At 41.5% G+C, this 18,316-nt stretch overlaps 1 protein-coding gene across 6 annotated transcripts in view; it reads left to right on the top strand.

Annotated features, from left to right (window-relative positions):
• The first annotated feature begins 2,461 nt into the window (after nucleotides 1-2,461).
• Nucleotides 2,462-18,316, top strand: part of SPEF2 (sperm flagellar and cilia associated 2) — a 140,795-nt gene continuing 124,940 nt past the window's right edge. For 2 of the 6 annotated variants that reach the window (XM_089496624.1, XM_089496637.1), the window contains exons 1-3: nucleotides 2,462-2,662; nucleotides 15,426-15,528; nucleotides 16,855-17,107. In XM_089496624.1, the coding sequence (XP_089352750.1) occupies nucleotides 2,605-2,662; nucleotides 15,426-15,528; nucleotides 16,855-17,107 (414 nt within the window). In that variant the 5' untranslated portion in view covers nucleotides 2,462-2,604. The remainder of the gene's footprint in view (nucleotides 2,663-15,425; nucleotides 15,529-16,854; nucleotides 17,108-18,316) is intronic. The other 4 variants (XM_089496614.1, XM_089496605.1, XM_089496630.1 and 1 more) reach the window with 3 other exon arrangements.

Raw genomic sequence — 18,316 nt, 5'->3', positions numbered from 1 at the left:
GTACCAAACCCGGAAGCTGCAATTGTTGCAGAATATGGCGGCTAATACACCTAGGACCAGTCATATAACAGCGGTCCTTAAAGACCTTCACTGGCTGCCTATTCGCTTCCGGGCCCAATACAAGGTGTTGGTTATTACCTATAAAGCCCTAAATGGCTTGGGCCCAGGGTACTTGAAGGACCGCCTCTCTCCGTACAATCTGCCCCGCACACTCAGATCAACCGGGAAGCAACTGCTAAGAGTTCCGGAGGTCAGATTAGCTACTACCACCAGGAGGGCCTTCTCTACCTCGGCCCCCAACCTCTGGAACTCGCTTCCCGATGAGCTCCGCTCGGCCACCTCACTGAACCAATTTAAGAAGGGGTTAAAAACACACCTTTTTGAGCAGGCATACCCCTGACTCCTGACTCCCGATGTGCTCCCTCCCCCTCGTCAACATGGTTGAGCTGGCATGAGATGTGGTTTTATTGTTGTAATTTGTGTCTATATGTTTTATATTTTGATGGTTTTTATATTGTATATGTATATGTTGTTAACCACTTTGATTTCTAGAAAAGCGGTATATAAATGAAATTTTTATTATTATTTATTATTTATTATTATAGTCCATTCCACTTTTGAATGTCACTTACCATCAGGAAGTTCCTCCTAATGTTGAATCTCTTTTCTTGAAACCTGAATTGGTTTGGTTTGTGTCTTTTTGAGCAGCAGAGAACTTGCTTCTTTTCAAATGTTGTTGTTGTTTGCTTTCAAGTCGTTTTTGGCTTATGGTGACCCTATCATGGGGTTTTCTTGGCAAGTTTCTTCAGAGGGGGTTTGCCAGTGTGGTGTAGTGGTTTGAGCGCTGGACTATGACTCTGGAGATCAGGATTCAGTTCTCTGCTTGAACATAAAAACCCACTGGGTGCCCTTGGGCAAGACGCACTCAGCCTCAGAGGATGGCAATGACAACCCCCCCCTGAAGAAACTTGCCAAGAAATCCCTGTGATAGGTTTGCCTTAGGGTAATCGCAAGTCAAAAATGACTTGGAGGCACACAACAACCATGTCATATCAGCTCTTCAAAGGCCTCATTCTCACTACGTTTTAAACCGGTTTGCAGATCAGTTTGAAGCAGCTTAAATGACCCTTTGTTTACACTTGAACCGATTTGGAGAGGGGGCCATGTGCCAACCCCCCTTTAACCCACATCTTTTTGACGTTGATTTCCCCCCGCGTCTTTTTGGATAAATCAATTCTGCGCAAGTGTGGACCAGATGTGGATCAGAATCGATTTGAAGAATTGAATTCATGAATTGATTGTCAGTGTGAACGAGATGCGGATCGGAATCGATTTACTTTGACTTGATAAGGGTGGGGAAGCAGAAATTAGCAACCTGTGTCCGCCCAACCTTCAACCCTCGACTGCAAGTACATAAATGCAATTGCAGAGATGGACAGAGGGAGAAAAATGTCCCACTAAAACTGAATACGCTTCAAATTGAACCGATTCATTTGTGAATGCGAGCTACAAATGGGTCATTTTGAGAGACTCCAGCAAGAAATCATTTAAATTGGATTGATTTATTCATCAATGTGAACCACAAGTGAGAACTGTAGTTCTGTGAGACATTTATCCTTCTCTATCAGGGCTCTGGTGCCACCATAAACTACAATTCCCAGGATTCCCTAGCACTAAGCCAGGGCAGTTAAAGCTGTCTCAAACTGGATCGTTTCTCCAGTATGTTTTGGAGCAGGGGAAAGATGGCATAAAGCCATGGTTCCCAAATGCTGGTCTTTCAGTTGTTTCGGACTACAACTCCCAGAAGCCCCTGGCGGCTTGGTCAACAGTCTGGGATTATTGGGAGCTGAAGTGAAAGAAAAACACATTTGGAACTAGACCAAAGTTTAGGAATCCTTGGCCTAGTAGTGCCACAACAAACTACAATTCCCAGAATTCCACAGTACCAAGCTGTGCCAATCAAAGCGATGTCAAACTGGATCATATCTGCCGTTGAAGGCTGCATCCACACTGCAGAAAATAATCCAGTTTGAGACTGCTTTAACTGCCCTGCCTCAGTGCTAGGGAATCCTGGGAACTGTAGTTTATTGTGGCCCCAATAAACAGAGAAGGCTAAATGTCTCCCAAAACTACAGTTCCCAGAGTTCCCTAGCACTGAGCCAGAGCAGTTAAAGCTGTCTCAAACTGGGTTATTTCTGCAGTGGGGATGAAGCCTATCAGCGTCACCCATTTTGAATTGAGAAGGTAGTTCAGGCAGGCAGGCAGGCGCCCGCTTCTCTTCAACGCGCATGCGCACACTCTTAAAACTCGCTACACAGGAGAAGGCATCCCTTTCTTTCTCTCTCTCTCTCTCATCTGCAGGAGAGCATGGCTTCGCTACCACGCATGCGCACAGGTGCCTAGGGCGGCCAGATAGTTATCCAGCTAGTCAGCCAGGGAAGGAAGTAGGGTGGCGCTGCTTGTCTTTTTCGGAGTCTGCGCCTGCGCGGCTGGCAGCTGGGTCTCCATGGTGACGGGACGCGCGCGAGGCGCCGCTGGAGCCAGGCCTGGAGCCGCCAGAGGCAGAGGCAGGGTCCGCGCGCGGGGCCCGGGCGTCTCGCGGCCATGACGGGGATTCTGTGCGATTGGCTGAACAGGGAAGTCAGGCTCTCGCGGGCAGTCGGTGAGAGAGAGAGAGAGAGAGACTCCCTTCCCTCCTTCCTTCCTTCCTTCCTTCCAGCAGAACAAGCCCTGGCTCCAGGAGGGGAGGGGAGAGGAGGGCTCTTGCCAAGGGAATGGCACACTCCCCTCAGGGAAGAAGGGCTGCTTAGCATCAGGGGATGATGGTGATTGGCGTTATAAAGGGTTACCTCCAAGTTGCTTAAAATTATTATTATTATTATTATTACCTCCAGGTTTTTTAAAATTGTTGTTGTTGTTGTGATGATGATGATGATGATTAGGGTTATAAAGGGCTACCTCAAGGTCTTTTATATTATTATTATTATTATTATTATTATTATTATTAGGTTTAAAAAGCGCTACCTCTAAGTTATTTGTACAGTTGCCCCTCCATATTCGCTAGGCTGAGGGGAACAATTGACCTTGGTCATATTTTATCTGCTGTTCACCGCTTTGATCTACAAGGAAAAGCGGTATATAAATAAACAATTTATTATTATTATTATTATTATTATTATTATTCACAAGGCCCCCCTGAATCCGGGGAAACCGCAAATAACAAAAACACTGTTTTTACCTGAGAGGACACCTCTCTAGGAATCTCTAGGTCCTCCAGGGCAACTCTGTGGTCAATGTCCAGCATACACTGGCCATAGAAAGGCAATGCAGGAGCTGCAAATGGTCTTTCAGTGCAACCTTTAGTGAAAGTGGACCACAGAGTTGCACTGCAGGACCTAGACAGTCCTAGAGAGAAGAACATGTTAATGAAATCCGTGAATAATCAGATCCGCAAATATGGAGGGATGACTGTGTTGTTGTTGTTGTTGTTGTTGTTTGGGTTGAAGAAGGGTAACTTCCAGGTTTTCTATTATTATTATTTGGATTAAAAAGTGTAACTTCCAGGTTTTCTATTATTATTATTTGGATTAAAAAGTGTAACTTCCAGGTTTTCTATTATTATTATTTGGATTAAAAGGGGTTACCTCCAGTTTTTTTATTATTTGGGTTAAAAAATGGTTACCTACCCCCAGGTTATTATTATTATTAATAATATTTTATTTTTATTATTACTTGGGTTAAAAAGGGTTACCTCCAGGTTTTTTAATTATTATACTATTTTTATTATTGTATTATTTTTATTATTATATTTTCATTATTTTATTTTCATTATTATTTGGGTTAAAAAGGATTATCTCCAGGTTTATTATTATTATTATTATTATTATTATTATTATTTGGGTTACAAAGGGTTGCCTGCAGGTGAGTTTTCGAAGTGGTGGTGGTGGGAATAAAACCATTTGAGGGTTTTGTTTCAGCAAAAGCCACCCAGCCTTAGGCACCTTAGGATGCATCTGTGTGTCGTGTGCCTTTAAATCATTTCTGACTTATGGCAACCCTAAGGCAACCCAGTCATGAGGTTTCCTTGGCAAGATTGCTTCCAGAGAGGGCTTGCCTTCGCCTGAGGCTGAGAGAGTGTGACTTGTCCAAGGCTACCCAATGGGCATCCATGGCTGAGCTGGGATTTGAACTCTGGACTCCAGAAGGCATTACCTCATGAAGTTAATAAAAATTTAAAATTTATTGCCCAGACCTTTTCATCACTTTACAGTTGGGCAAATTTTAAGAAAACCATACAGTTGGAAGAGACCGCAAGAAGGGCCACCCAGTCCAGCCCCATTCTGCCATGCAGGAACTCTCAATCAAAGCATCCCTGACAGATGGCCATCCAGCCTCTGCTTAAAGACCTCCAAGGAAGGAGACTCCACTACACTCTGAGGAAGGAGTGCGTTCCACTGTCGAACAGCCACTTCTTCTTTTGTGTGTGTGTATTGTGCATTGTACAGTCGGTCCTTCTTATACACGGAGTCAAGCATCCACGGTTTGAAAATGTTAAAAAAAGTATAAATTTCAAATATCAAACCTTGATTTTCCATTTTTATAAGGGACACCATTTTGCTATGTCATTATATTTAATAGGACTTGAGCATCCACGGATTTTGTTATCCACAAGGGATCTTGGAACCAAACCCCAGAGTATAATAAGGGTCCACTGTATATATGTAGTATTGTTTATTGTGTGTGTGTATTGTATATGTATTGTATTGGATATTATATACAATGTTGTATATTGTATATATATTTTTGTTGTTGCTACTTTGTGTCTTCAGGTCTGTTCCCACTTTGGTTGACCCTAAGCAGAACCTATCACAGGGTTTTCTTGGTGAGATTTGTTCAAAGGGGGTTTGCCATTGCCTTCCCCTGAGGCTGAGAGAGTGTGACTTGCCCACAGTCACCCAGTGGGTTTCATGGCCAAGCTGGAAATAAAACCCTGGTCTCCAGAGTCATAATCCAGTGCTCAGACCATTACACAATGCTGGTGTCTACACAGTAGAATATAATGAAGTTTGACCACACTTTTAAGTGCTGTAGCCCCATCTTATGGAATCCTGAGATCTGTAGTTTTTGCCTCAGCCTCAGGGGATGGCATAGGCAAACTCCAAGAAAACTCCTTGATAGGCTCACCTTAGGATTGCCCAAAGTCGGAATAGACTCAAAGGCACACAACAAATGCAAGGTCTTTAGCTGTCTCTGCCAAAGAGTGCTACAGAATGCTGGGATTTGAATTTTTGGGAGGCACCAGCACAGCAACTAAAGTGGTGTAAAAAGTGCATTGTTTGTACAGTACTGTACAGATGCACCCAAAGAGACTATTCAGTGTGTTGTTGAAGATGGAGATAGGGTTGCTATAGGTTGAAGTCGACTCGAAGGCAGATAGCAACAAAAGATATAGTACAGTAATAATGGTCACAAATTTGTATGGCTTTAAAACAGTGGTTCTCAACCTGTGGGTCGCGACCCCTTTGGGGAGTTGAACGATCCTTTCACAGGGGTCACCTAAAACCATTGGAAAACACATATTTCTTATGGTCTTAGGAACCGAGACACTGCAATTTTATGGTGGGGGGGGGGGGGTCACCACAACATGAAGAACTGTATTAAAGGGTCATTAGGAAGGTTGAGAACCACTGCTTTAAAACAACATTTGATAAATTCATAGGACATAAAGCTATGGTCATATATCTCCTCCATATTATGCCTCTGTATATCAGTTTCTAGAGAGCACAATGCTATGTCCAATTGGGCAACGTCTTGTAGGCTACTTTTGAAGAGTAAAGCACCAGAATTAATGGATAGGCCTTTGGTCTGAATCACTCATGTTTTTCATATACAGTTGCCCTCTACATTTGCAGCTTTGACTTTTTCTGTTTTGATTATTTGCAATTTTGAGTAGTATGTTCTCTCCAGAAATCTCTACGTCCTCCAGTGCAATTCTGCTAGAAGTTGACCATAGAGTTGTGCTGGAGGACCTAGATGTTCCTAGAAAAAAACATTTCTCTAGGCATTTGTAGTTCCTCCAGCATGATTCTACGATGAACTTCTGGCAGATGTTGACCATAGAGTTGCACTGGAGGACCTAGAGATCCCTAGAGAAATGTTCTTTCAAGTAAAAAGAATAGTATGTTTTTATTTGTGGTTTTCCCACATTCACGGGGATCCTTCACCCCTAACCCCAGTGAATATGGAGTGTTCTTTTTAAACTGAGTTCTGTGGATGCTGGAGTAGCTAACATTTTGCACATCATCATGACTATATCAATGGCCCAAAACACACCTCAGAAATAATCCAGTTTGAGACTGCTGTAACTTCCCTGGCTCAGTGCTAGAGAATCCTGGGAATTGTAGTTTAGTGTGTCACCAGAGCTCTCTGACAGAGGAGACTAAATTGCAGTTCCCAAAATTGCAGCTCCCAGGATTGAGCGAGGACATTTAAAGCGGCCTCAGACTGCAGTGTGTTTTGGACCTCAGTTAACAACATAGATGTGTTCCTGAGCATTACTTCTTTAACATGATAATATGGTATCAGAGGTAGAAATGACATTGAAATACTTGGGATAGGCTACTATACCACCAGAAAGAAAAGCAGATCGTCATATTCCAGCAAGCTTTTTATTTAAAACTAACTACAATTGGACCTTGTTATCCACTGGGTTTCGGATCTACCCCCCCCCCCCTCCACCGTGGATAACTAAATATATGGATGTTGAAGTCTCATTAAATACAATGGTGTAGTAAAATGGTGTTCCTTATATAAAGTGGCAAAATGAAGGTTTGCTTTTTGGAATCTGGACTTTTTTTTTTTTTTTTAAATCAAACCTTGGATGCTTGAATCCATGACTAAAAAGTCAGTGGATATGGAAGGCTGACCACATATGCATAGGTAAAATGAAATGAGCAGTCCATGTAAGCCTTGCATAAGTAAACTTTAAAGCTTCTTTCCAAATGCATCTAGAGATTCTTTCATCACCTTCCACTTTTCTTATAATTTCCATTTTGGTGGTAGAGTTTATAGATCTGTGGTTTTCTTTGTCTTTTTAACCATGCCGAGTGTATCTGGGAAGACAGGTATGTCTGTTTTCTTTTTCTCCCTTTGCTGTTCATAAGCTCCATAAGGTATTCTAGAGACTGTTGCTGTTTACTTTTCCTATTTCTATGCTGCAACAGTTGAATTGGCTGGGGGAGAATCCCATTCTTTCTCAGCTCAAGCTTTAGTGCATTTGTTTTTTTAAACTATATACCGAAACTGTGTATATCTGGCCTTGCTTCACCATTTCCCCAGTAATGGTGTTGCTAAAAAATTTCCAGCTAGAAGAGACAAGTGGAGCTGGTTAGGCACAAAAGGACAAAGTAAAAGAAGATTTCTCAGAGGTTTTGTTAACTGAGGTATAGCTATATTTGAAATTCACATGTTCACGGTTAGATTAGAAGAGGTGGAGGTGCTATTCTGAACAATAACTAAGGAGAGAGCTGTTTCCTAAAATTATACTTTCTATACTTGCCCAATGTACCCATCAATTTACATCTTACTCAACCATCAATATTGTCTTTCGGCTGCTCTTTTGCTTCTTTTGACAAGAAATATGCAGTACTTCAGATCTGCTTGCAATTTGAAAAATTGCTATTATCTACAATGCAGAGGACAGGATGAACACATATTTTGGTTTCAAGATTGCAAAATATATATATATATATTTACAGTTAGTTCAGTCTTGACTCCAACCTCAACTGCCTAAGCTGTGAATTTTGTCCTCTGCCTGAAGAAATGAATGTTAAAAGACGTTTTGTGAGAAGGAAGAGAAAGGCAGGAGTGAGTTTTTGCAGTCCCTCCTACTAGGCTGCTGAATGTTGGGACTGGAAACGGGGGGGGGGGGGCGAGGGAGCTCAAAATTGCTAGCTTTTTAAAAAATTGTGAACAAGGTATACTTGGGACCTTCAGGAAATGCACTTCTTTGACTACAGCTTTAAAATAACATTGTTGTTGTTGCAAAACCCAGGCTTTGGAATTCTTATCTGCTTTGGACTTCAGCTTCCAAAATCCCTGAGCAATAGCAATGCTGCCGCAAACCTCTGGGAATCAAATTCAAGACTACTGGCAAGCCAACTTTTCAGGACTGAAAATAAGGTCTTTTTGCAATGGTGATGAACCTGTGGCCTTCTAGATGTTTTTGGATTCCAATTCTCAGTAGTCCCAGTTAGCATGGCCAGAGGTCAGAGATGACAGAGTTTGGAGTCTGGACTTTCCCTCTTCAACTTTGTGCTCTGTACTACTCTCCTGAGTCATACAGATAAGACTGTCATCAGGCATCAGTGCAACATTCAAAGGGAAAGTTTATCAGAGTGAAGAGATCAGGTCCGTGGACTAAATTTAAAGAAGATTCATCTCAGTGTCCCTAAAATCAAAGGTAGAGTCAGTTTAGATACAAAAGATCCCGGGTTCAGTCCCTGGTATTTCCAGTTAATTATTAAAGATCAGGTGGTGGAGATTCAGCCTAAACAATACTGTTCCAAACTGGCAAAAAGTGATCTGGTATAAGGTCACTTTGAGATAGATATTTGTCCAGAGAAAGTAGGAACCAGCATTGGAACTAGGTGAATAGAAAATAAGATTAGATGATGGTTACGAAGACAGTGGGAAGAAAAACACTCAAGAAATCTCTATGGAAAGTGGTGGTTTATGTAATGTTTCCTGTACCTGGGAAGTCACCATGAATACAGTTCTTACAAGCTATGTTTCTAAGTGGCAAAGTAGACTGGAGGTTTTATGGATTCAAGGCCACCTGCCTTGAGGAGAATGCCTGAACAAATATCCATATTGACTTGGCACCTGCAGTGTTATTTCTAGCAGCTGTTAGGCACAGATGCAAGTAAATGTTTTAAGTCCATGGAGTGAGGACTGGGGAGAAATGTAATAAGGTTCAGTTTGAAAAATTAGATGTAAGTAGGAGACATTATTTACAAGCAGACATGTTTGTAGAGTTGCCAAGTATTAACCAAGTTGCCAAGTTTCAGTTAACTGGTCCACCCTGGAAGCGGATCATATTGTTAAGAAGACATTGGATGCTGCCCTATAGACCACTGGTTCACCCAGCTCACTATTTGTTAATACTGAGTGGTAGCCCCTTTCCAGGATTCTTTTCTTGGCGTACATAGGCCAAGGATTGTACCTGGCATCTTCTGCGCTAAGATATGGTCCCACCTCCTAAATTGGATGCAGCTGTTCTGACACCCAATCAGTGTCTATTCATCTGCCTTTAACCATCCTCCTTTTATAAAAGTATTGTTTAATGGCAAATTGGAAATTGTGAAGCTCAAGGTATAAACTGAAGGTGCTGCCTGTTCTTTTGTTGATTTGAAACATGTCAGAGTATAGAGGCATGTTCTCTAGACTGACTCCTGAAAGTCAATTATTCCCAGGCAGTTTTTTTTAAAGGCATGCAACCTGTAGTCAGCTAAACAGGAGAATGTTCTTAACCAGTTAATCTTGATTAGTTGATCAGAAAATCTGGAAAGAATGTTAATTATTTTAGCTATAAAATGATGGGTAGCAGACATGAGTTTCTCTTTGTTCATATATAAGGTTGTGCCTGTGTGATAATGGGCCCTCCCATTATCTGGGCAACACAGCTGAGAGATAATCCTCCCTCCAGGTAAATAAAAGATTAATGATGTGATGGTGTAAGTTATATTTATTGGAGTCAGCATCAAGGGGTCACAGTTCAGGAGAGAAAACTGCCCAGTGGGATGGCCAGTTGGGCAGCAGTTTAAGAGGCTTCTAAGGATAAGTTATAAAAAGCCTCAGGTGACCACAAGGGGAGTGAGAAGAACAAAGAGGGACAAAGGGACTAGGTGCCCTCTGCATCTATGGGGAACTTGGTTGAGGCTGGACAGAGTGTCAAGACTCTTAGCTCCTTTCCCAGTGAACATCCAGAGAACCAGAACTCCATCTGTAGTTGTAAGTAGCAAGGGAATGTTTAGTTTATTTGTGTCAGGGCTTATTCTTATTTTGTGATCTTGGCTGAATATGACCTTAACTATTTTGTCATTTGTTAACTCTTAAGTGTGCCTGAAGGGAAGGTGTCCTTCATGTGAGAGATAACGTATATACTCAACGATAAGTTGACCTCAGGTATCATTTGAGGGCAGGTTTTGGAGCCCAAATTATGGATTTTAATATGACCTGTGGATAAGTCGAGGGTGAAACTTCAGGCCACATAACAAAGGATCTAAAGGATAAGCAAAAGAAAACAATGTCACAGAACTTACAAAATTCCAGCAGGCATAACTGTGCTCCCATTGAAGGCTGGATGGATGAGACAATAGAGGTGTGTCAGTACTTCCAGGACAGATTATAATTTATCTTTCACAAGGGGATGGTTCCTTTTCAAAAATAAGAGTTAAAATGCAGTACTAACATTGACCCATAGATAAGTCGACTCTGGTTTTTGGGGTCAATTTTTTGACTAAAATTTCTAGACTTATACATGATTGTATACAGTATTATTTTGCAATGCAGATTACTGTTTTAGAATAAAATTTCTGTTAAAGACTCCTTCACTTTCACACTCTTTCACTTGCTGGCTTGGTCTCATTTCTCCCATGGAGTGTGGGGAAGGAAATCACTGCAGAGCTATGAGGTTTTCACAGCTTGGACAGCACCTACTATGATAAGCATTTGGGGGTGGGGATAGTAATGTATGGTTTCTATTCTCCAGCAGTATAATTTATTTATGTGCAATTTTTTTGTATATCCGTAAAGTAATATCAGTCAGTAAAGATGACTGACAATCTCCAAATCTTGAATTAAACCAACAATCCAAATATTGCTGCTTAATTGAATATTTGTTTACAGCCTGCTAGGTGTTGGTGATAGAACTCTCATTATTTATTTACCTGTTTTGCAGTCCTGGAAAGTACCTTGTGAACAGCACTTGTTGAAGCAGTTCCCAATTTGAGAAGACCTGGCTTAATGCCTTAAGGAGGCAGATCTGTGCATGTACATCCCCATACTTTCTCAAACAGAAGCTTCTTATGTGAAATCGCTATGGTATACAGTTTTTGTTCTGAGTTGTACAACAGTCTCTTCACATCTCTGAAATTACCATGGGGAAAAGAAGAAGAGGGAGGATTTTCATCACCCAGGATTCAGGCATAGATTCAAGGGACACAAAGTAGTTTAGTTTCCTCAATTAATGAGGACTCTGGAGGTCAGGCAGTTCCCATAAGTACATGCTTATCCAGTAGTACTTTTTGTTTCATCTACAAATACTTTCCCTATGGAGAAAAACATCATCCAGCTGAAGAGAAAAAATCCTCTTAATTTGAATCAGAATGTCTAAATTTTGTAGGAGAGACAGTTAGGAAATCTTAAACTGTCTTCTTAGCTCAAGGTTTTCCTCCGACATACCTCAGTTAACAAAGCTTCTGACAAAGAAGCCACTTTTTGCAGTGTTTTTCTGACAACTTCCTCTTTTCCTTCTTTGTCCTCTGTCTAGCTAGAAGTTGTTTTTTTTATCAGCATTGGCACTGGGAGGGTGCTGGAGGATGGCTGGAAAATCACATACTTTCAGGGTATAGCAACAAGTCTGTAGTAAACAATGCAAAAATAAAATTTGCTGGGAAAGACCAGGTTCTGCTATAGTGTATTCTACTGTAGCCATGTATGCTTGGCTGCAGTAGGTAGGCAGTAGCAGCTGCGTCAGGAATTTCTTACTGAGCATGTGTGAACAGCAAGACATGAGAAGGAGAGCAAATAAGCCTGCCTCACCAATGACCCACAGCATGTTAAGAAAATGGCATAGACCTATTGTGTTGTATAAAATAAAACAGTTTGAAAGGTAGAGAGAGGCTAGTGAAGGAATATATATATATATATATATATATATCTGAATGCATTTGGGAAGAAGACTTCAGGTGGTCTTTAGGAGGTTCAGACTGTGCTTGTTCATTTATTCAAGGCTTATCTAGCCTGGTTGTTTCTTTTCACATGTGCAAATTGTCAGTTTTGTATTATTATTATTATTATTATTATTCTTTATTTATAAAGCGCTGTAAATTTACATAGCGCTGTACATACAATCTTTTAGTTAGACGGTTCCCTGCCCTCAGGCTTACAATCTAAGAAGACACGACACAAAAGGAGAGGGGAGTGGTGGTGGGGAATGGGATCAGGTCCAGCAGTTCTTCTCCACCTCCGAGGCCTGGACCAAGGCAGATCGACTGGAGGAAGGGCTTGGCTTCTTAATGGATGGTTAAAAGGAGGCTTCCTGGGTCAGAGAGGGGCTCACCTCTGGGAATGCTTCTCTAAACAATATAGTCTTTAATTCAGTTTTGAAACTGGGTAGAGAAGTGATGAGGTGTGCATGTGGGGGAAGAAGGTTCCAGGAGTAAGGGGCAGCAAGCGAGAAGGGACGAATTCGGGAGGGGGCAGTGGTAGTTCTACACTGTGACAGGAGACCTTGACTACAAGAGCAGAGGGTGCGAGTAGGAATGTAAGGAGAAAGAAGGTCAGATAAGTAAGGAGGGGCCAATCCATGGAGGGCTTTGAAAGTCAATAATAAAAGCTTGTACTGGATGCGGAAGGGGAAGGGGAGCCAATGAAGGGAGGATAAAAGAGGTGAAACATGGTCAAAGCGGCGAGCGGATGTGACAATACGGGCAGCTGAATACTGGACAGAAATTAAAGGATGGAGGTGTGAAAGAGGAAGCCCTATCAGAAGGAGGTTACAATAATCTAGTCGCAAAACCACTAGGGCATGGACTAGAGTCTTGGCAGTAGAGGCTGAGAGGAATGGACGGATCTTGGCAATGTTGTGGAGAAAGAATCTACAGGTCTTGGCAGTGGCCTGGACATTTGACAAAGAAGAGTAAAAAATGAAGCCAAGACTGCGGGCTTGATGAACCGGTTGAATAGAAGTGTTGTCAACAGAAAAGGAATAGTGAAGGGTGGGTTTAGGTGGAAAGACAAGAAGCTCAGTCTTAGACATGTTGAGCTTCAAGCGCCGAAGCCGCATCCACTGAGAGATGGCAGTCAGACAAGAAGAAACTTGCTGTTCAAGCCTTGGAGAAAGGTCAGGGGTGGAGAGATACAGCTGAGTGTCGTCGGCGTACAGATGATAGGAGACACCAAAAGAACTGATGAGTTTACCTAGGGACAGTGTGTATAGAGAGAACAGAAGGGGACCCAAGACAGAGCCCTGGGGAACTCCAACAGATAGGGGAACAGAGGACGAAGTCTGACCACCCGTGACCACTGCAAAAGATCTGTCTGACAAGTAAGATTTAAACCAGTTGAGAGCAGAGTCGGAGAACCCAAGGTCAGAAAGTAAATCAACCAGGAGACAGTGATCAACAGTGTCAAAGGCTGCAGACAAATCAAGAAGAATGAGAATAGAGTAGAGGCCGTTTGCCTTGGCCCGCAAGAGATCGTTTGAGATCTTGGTGAGGGCTGTCTCTGTAGAGTGCCGTGGGCAGAAGCCAGACTGGAAAGGGTCCAGGATGGAGTTGGCTTCAAGAAACATAATACAGAGAGAATAAACGACCCGTTCTAGGACCTTAGAAAGAAAAGGAAGAAGAGAAATTGGACGATAGCTAGACAAAGAAGAGGGGTCGAGAGATGGTTTCTTCAGAATGGGGGAAACGAGAGTCAGAAGGGAAGGAACCCATAGAGAGAGAGAGGTTAAAGATATAGAGGAGCAAGGGCAGGAGAGAAGGGGCTATAGAGATTAGGAGACGGGAGGGAATAGGATCAAGAGAACAGGTAGTAGGTTTGGAAGAATTTAGCAGCGTAGAGAGTTCATCCAGAGAAACGGGGAAACCCAGAGAGTTTATTAGTAGAAGGTACCAGGAGGTTAGTGGTAAGGGGCAAGTCGGGAGGAACTATTTCAGATCGAATAGTAGTGACTTTAGTGATGAAGTAGTTGGCAAAGTCAGTGGGGGAAAATGATGTATAAAAGATTGTTTGAACTGCTATATTTTTCTGTGATGTAGGAACCTATCTCTTTTCTTTCCATGTTATTTCTGCCTCTGGTAACACATTTTTAAAGAATTAACGTCCAGGAATATATCTGCTTCATTAACTGAGGTTAATGAAGCCATCTTCCATATCCACAGATTATTTATCCACAGATTCAACCACCTATGGTTTGAAAATATTTTTTTAAAAAATATAAATTCCAAAAAGCAAACCTTGGTTTTGTCATTTTATATAAGGGATACCATTTCACTATGCCATTGTACTTAATGGGACTTGAACATTCACAGATTTTGGTATCCATGAGGAGGTCCTGAAACCAACCACAGCAGATACCAAGGGTGCATTGTACCTGTATGTGTAGTTTTGCTGATGTTGAAGTTTCTTAAGTAGTTTTACTCAAGTGGGATCTACATTATTGTAGGGCAGATTCCTGATCACCCTTAGGTGTTCGTTTTGGGCCAGTTCATATTAAGATGCAAAAGAGTGGACATTGATTACTTGTAAGTTCTTCTCATGCTGTGTCAGCAACATCTAAAGCAGTGACTCTCAAATGCCCAGGTGTTGTTGGACTATAGTTCCACCATTGGCCTTGCCAGATGAGACATCTGGTAGTTGAAGTTGGGAACAAGTCATAAACTGTCATGAAAAACACGGTGGCCTATCATGATTTGATAACTAATTAATTCCAGACTGGACCTGAAGGAAAGCATTCATCAAGGGGTTCATATTGGACTATAGTGTGAGTTGGTAGATTGTTTATCATACATAATAGACTTGATTTAGGCAGCATCTTTAGAAGAAACCCTTGCCTATATCCTACTACTCTCACAGGCATCTGCTTGGGACACAAGAGAGGGCCTTCTTGATGTCTGCTCCTGGGCTCTGAAATTCCCTTCTCAGGGAGGCTAGAATTCTCCCCTTCCTGCTGTCCTTCCAGTGGTCAAGAAAGATACAGTATTTCTATTTTGGCATGCTTTCAGGAATGGACTAAAAAGAAAGATTAGAAAAGGGTTCTTTTTTTTAATTTAAGCACTGTCTTTAACATGTTATTGACAATTTTAACTACATTTTAATGATAATCTTCCATATGGTGTCTGTATTAATTTGTAAGCCATATTGAGTCCTAGTTCTATCACAGGCATAAGCTGGGATATAAAGTGAATAAAGAATGGCATGGTTCCATCCAATTTAAGAGAGAAACATCTATTCAGATGTTATTGAAGATACACAGAAAGAAGAAACTAAAGGAAAGCTGTTCCTACGCCATCATCATTACCTGTGAATCAACACATCTGAACAAATAGAGATAAAGTGTGTAGAAAATGCAGTGAACTACAGTTCTGTCAGGGTGTGTTTGTAAAACCATTCCTTTTTTCTCTTCAAAATTAAATCAGATCAGGAGTCTTTCTCTAGAGAGTTTTCTTCTGGTTATCTCATTGGAGAACTCCTAAACAAGTTTGAACTTCAAGATGACTTTGATCAGTTTTCACAAAGCAGGTTAGTACCTATAGCACAGCTTTAATGATGCTTATAATATTTGAGAGTTGGGTCAAATGAAATAAAATGAATTTCAACCGTGATAAAAGTAAAGTCACGAAAAGTCAGATGCATAAATATGATATGGAAGAGACTGGCATGGCAGTGTTATGTGTAGAAAGGACTATGAGCTAAATGAGGCAACTGTATGGTGTGTTGGCAAGCAGCACTAATGAAGTTCTTGGTTTGCATCTACACTGCAGAGTTAATGCAGCTGGAGACCACTTTAATTGCCATGATTCAGTGCTACAGATTTAATAATAAATAATAATAATAAAATATTTATGTGTATCCCGCCTCTCCCATTTGAGGATTGAGGTGGGTAACAGCAAGGAAATTTTCAAATACAAAGTCACAGAAGTTTTGTGAGATCTCTGTCAGAAATCTCTGGTGCCACAACAAACTACAAATCCCAGGATTCCATAGGATGGTGCCATGACAGTTAAAACAATATCAAACTTCATTAACTCTGCAGTGTGGCATCAGCCTAGGCTGCATCAACAGAACTATGGTTAACAGAAGTAATAGCCCCATTCATTTCTTGTTTGTTCCTGTTTTGGGCACCATAGTTTAAGAAAGGTTTTGACAAGCTGAAACATGTTCAGAGGAGGGCCACAAAGATGGTGAAGGGTTTAGAGCCCCAAGACTATGAGGAGCAGTTGAGGGAACTGGGTTTGTTTAGCTTCAGGAAGAGATGACTGAGAAGTGATATGATAGCCATCTTTAAATATCTTAGCTGTATGTGTAAGATTCCTGCAGTGGCAGGGAGTTGGACTAGGTGGCCCTTGGGATCCCTTCCAAGCCTACAATTCTGTGGTTATGCACAGTGTACCATAATTAATGTATTTAGTAGATTCAAGTGAGCTCCAGAGCAATATTCAAGTGATCTCCTAATCACTGCTGCAGATGTCCTCTCCCTAGGGGATTAGTTACTTCATCAAATGGAAGAGGAAGAGAAGCAGCTGCTGCTGTTTCTCTGTGTTTTTAAAATGGATTATTCCCCAGTCCAGATGATACAACAATATGACTTCAGTGGAAAGTAAGATGAATAGTTAATTGAATTTCTCTTCCTGGTCCAAGATTATGTTAGTCAGGCTTAACTCCCATTGAACTCTATGAAGAAAGCAAAATGCCACAAACAAGTCTCATTAATTTCAGAGGGCTAAAACCTGACTAATTTAGTCATAATTCAACCTTTGGTTATGGATGGTCATGGGTTTTGAGGAAGTCTTGAAGTAGGAAGAGCCTTATGTAGTGACCTATTTATTCTGTGATATACTCTTATAGGCTTGCCAGTGCAAAGCTTAACAACTTCTCTCGAATGGAACCTACTCTTCAACTTTTGGGAGTGCAGTTTGACCAAAACGTAGCCCGAAACATCATGACAGAGCAACATGGAGCTGCAACCAAACTCATATACCAGTTGTATGTGGCTCTGGAGAAAAAGAAAAAAGCAGGACTCACTGGAGTTGCCATGGATGCAATGAGACCCTCAGCTCATGCAAAACTCAAGGGTGTAGGAACTGAGATGTATCGAGAGGTGAGCTTCATTCTATAAGGATGCTGTTCTTTCTTGGGACTTACTTGGGGGAAAGCAGCATGTGCACATACTGCCTTGGAGGGGACGAAGAAATAGACTGAACATATATTTGTTGTTTTTTTCTTGGTTCTTCCAAGGGCTATGTCCACATGCTGTGTTTCCCCAAAGTAACTCACTAATACAGGAGGACTTTGTCTACATATGCACAGACATATGTAAAACGGCTGTAATTTGGAGGGAAAATGTGCAATTAGGTAAGGTTGTGGTTGGTTCTGCTCTCTTTGCCTTGTCTTCACCGACTGCTGGAGCTCAGCCCCCAGAAGTGGAATCGGGCCCCTTGGCCAAAAAAACCCTTCCCTACCATAATATAAAATATATGCTGAAAATATATACTGTGTTGTCATCATATATTCTCCATATTAAAAGGAACATTAGCTTTGTTCTTCCATCAGTATTCAGATCAAAAGGGGAGCCTTTCTCTGGATTTCAAAAACCATTTTCCATCCATTTTCCAAGAACAGGCAGACTAGAAAGATCAGGTTCCTTCCAGTGAGGGCTCCAACTTTACCCCCTTTGAGATCCAATTTGTCGCCATCTTTGGAAGGCTACAAGCCTTTTTGTTAGGCAGAGTTCTTAATTGTTAGTTCAGAGTTGTTAATTCTCAGCCTAACAAAGGGGCTAGTAGCCATACAAAAGATGAAGACAAACTGTATCTCAAAGGGAGTACAGTGGACTTCAAGTCCTGCAGTATTCAGTAGTGGTGTGTGCAGGTGCGGCCACTCCTCCAGGGCCGTGTGCATGTACGGCCATTGACATCAATGGAGCTTGCCATCCACAGACAGGGTGAGCACACTGTATCTTTTTGTCTTGCTAATGGAATTTTAATTTTCTTTCGTACACTTTGTGGTTTGCTGCATTTTATTTACCGAAATCTATAGATCAGTTGTGCAAACAAAAGATCTTGGTTCAAGCCCTTGGCATCCCCAGTTAGGTTTGGACAAGGCTTCCATCTGAAATTCTGGAGCACTACAGCCAGCCAGAGTAAAGAGTACTGAATTAAATGGAACAGTAAGGCAGTTTTCTGTGCCACTTAGTCTGAGTATGTGTGCATGTGTGCCCTCATGTAGAGTATATTTTCTTTTTACAATGGAGCAGATAATTAGAACATTTCACCATAAATATAAATTATTAACGTGGTTGAATTCATTG

The sequence above is a fragment of the Sceloporus occidentalis genome, unplaced genomic scaffold, assembly GCF_023333645.1.
Source record: "Sceloporus occidentalis isolate IW3139 unplaced genomic scaffold, rSceOcc1.0.p SCAF_1, whole genome shotgun sequence".
NCBI classification, from domain to species: Eukaryota; Metazoa; Chordata; class Lepidosauria; order Squamata; family Phrynosomatidae; genus Sceloporus; species Sceloporus occidentalis.
This window is presented reverse-complemented; position numbering and strand designations above follow the sequence as displayed.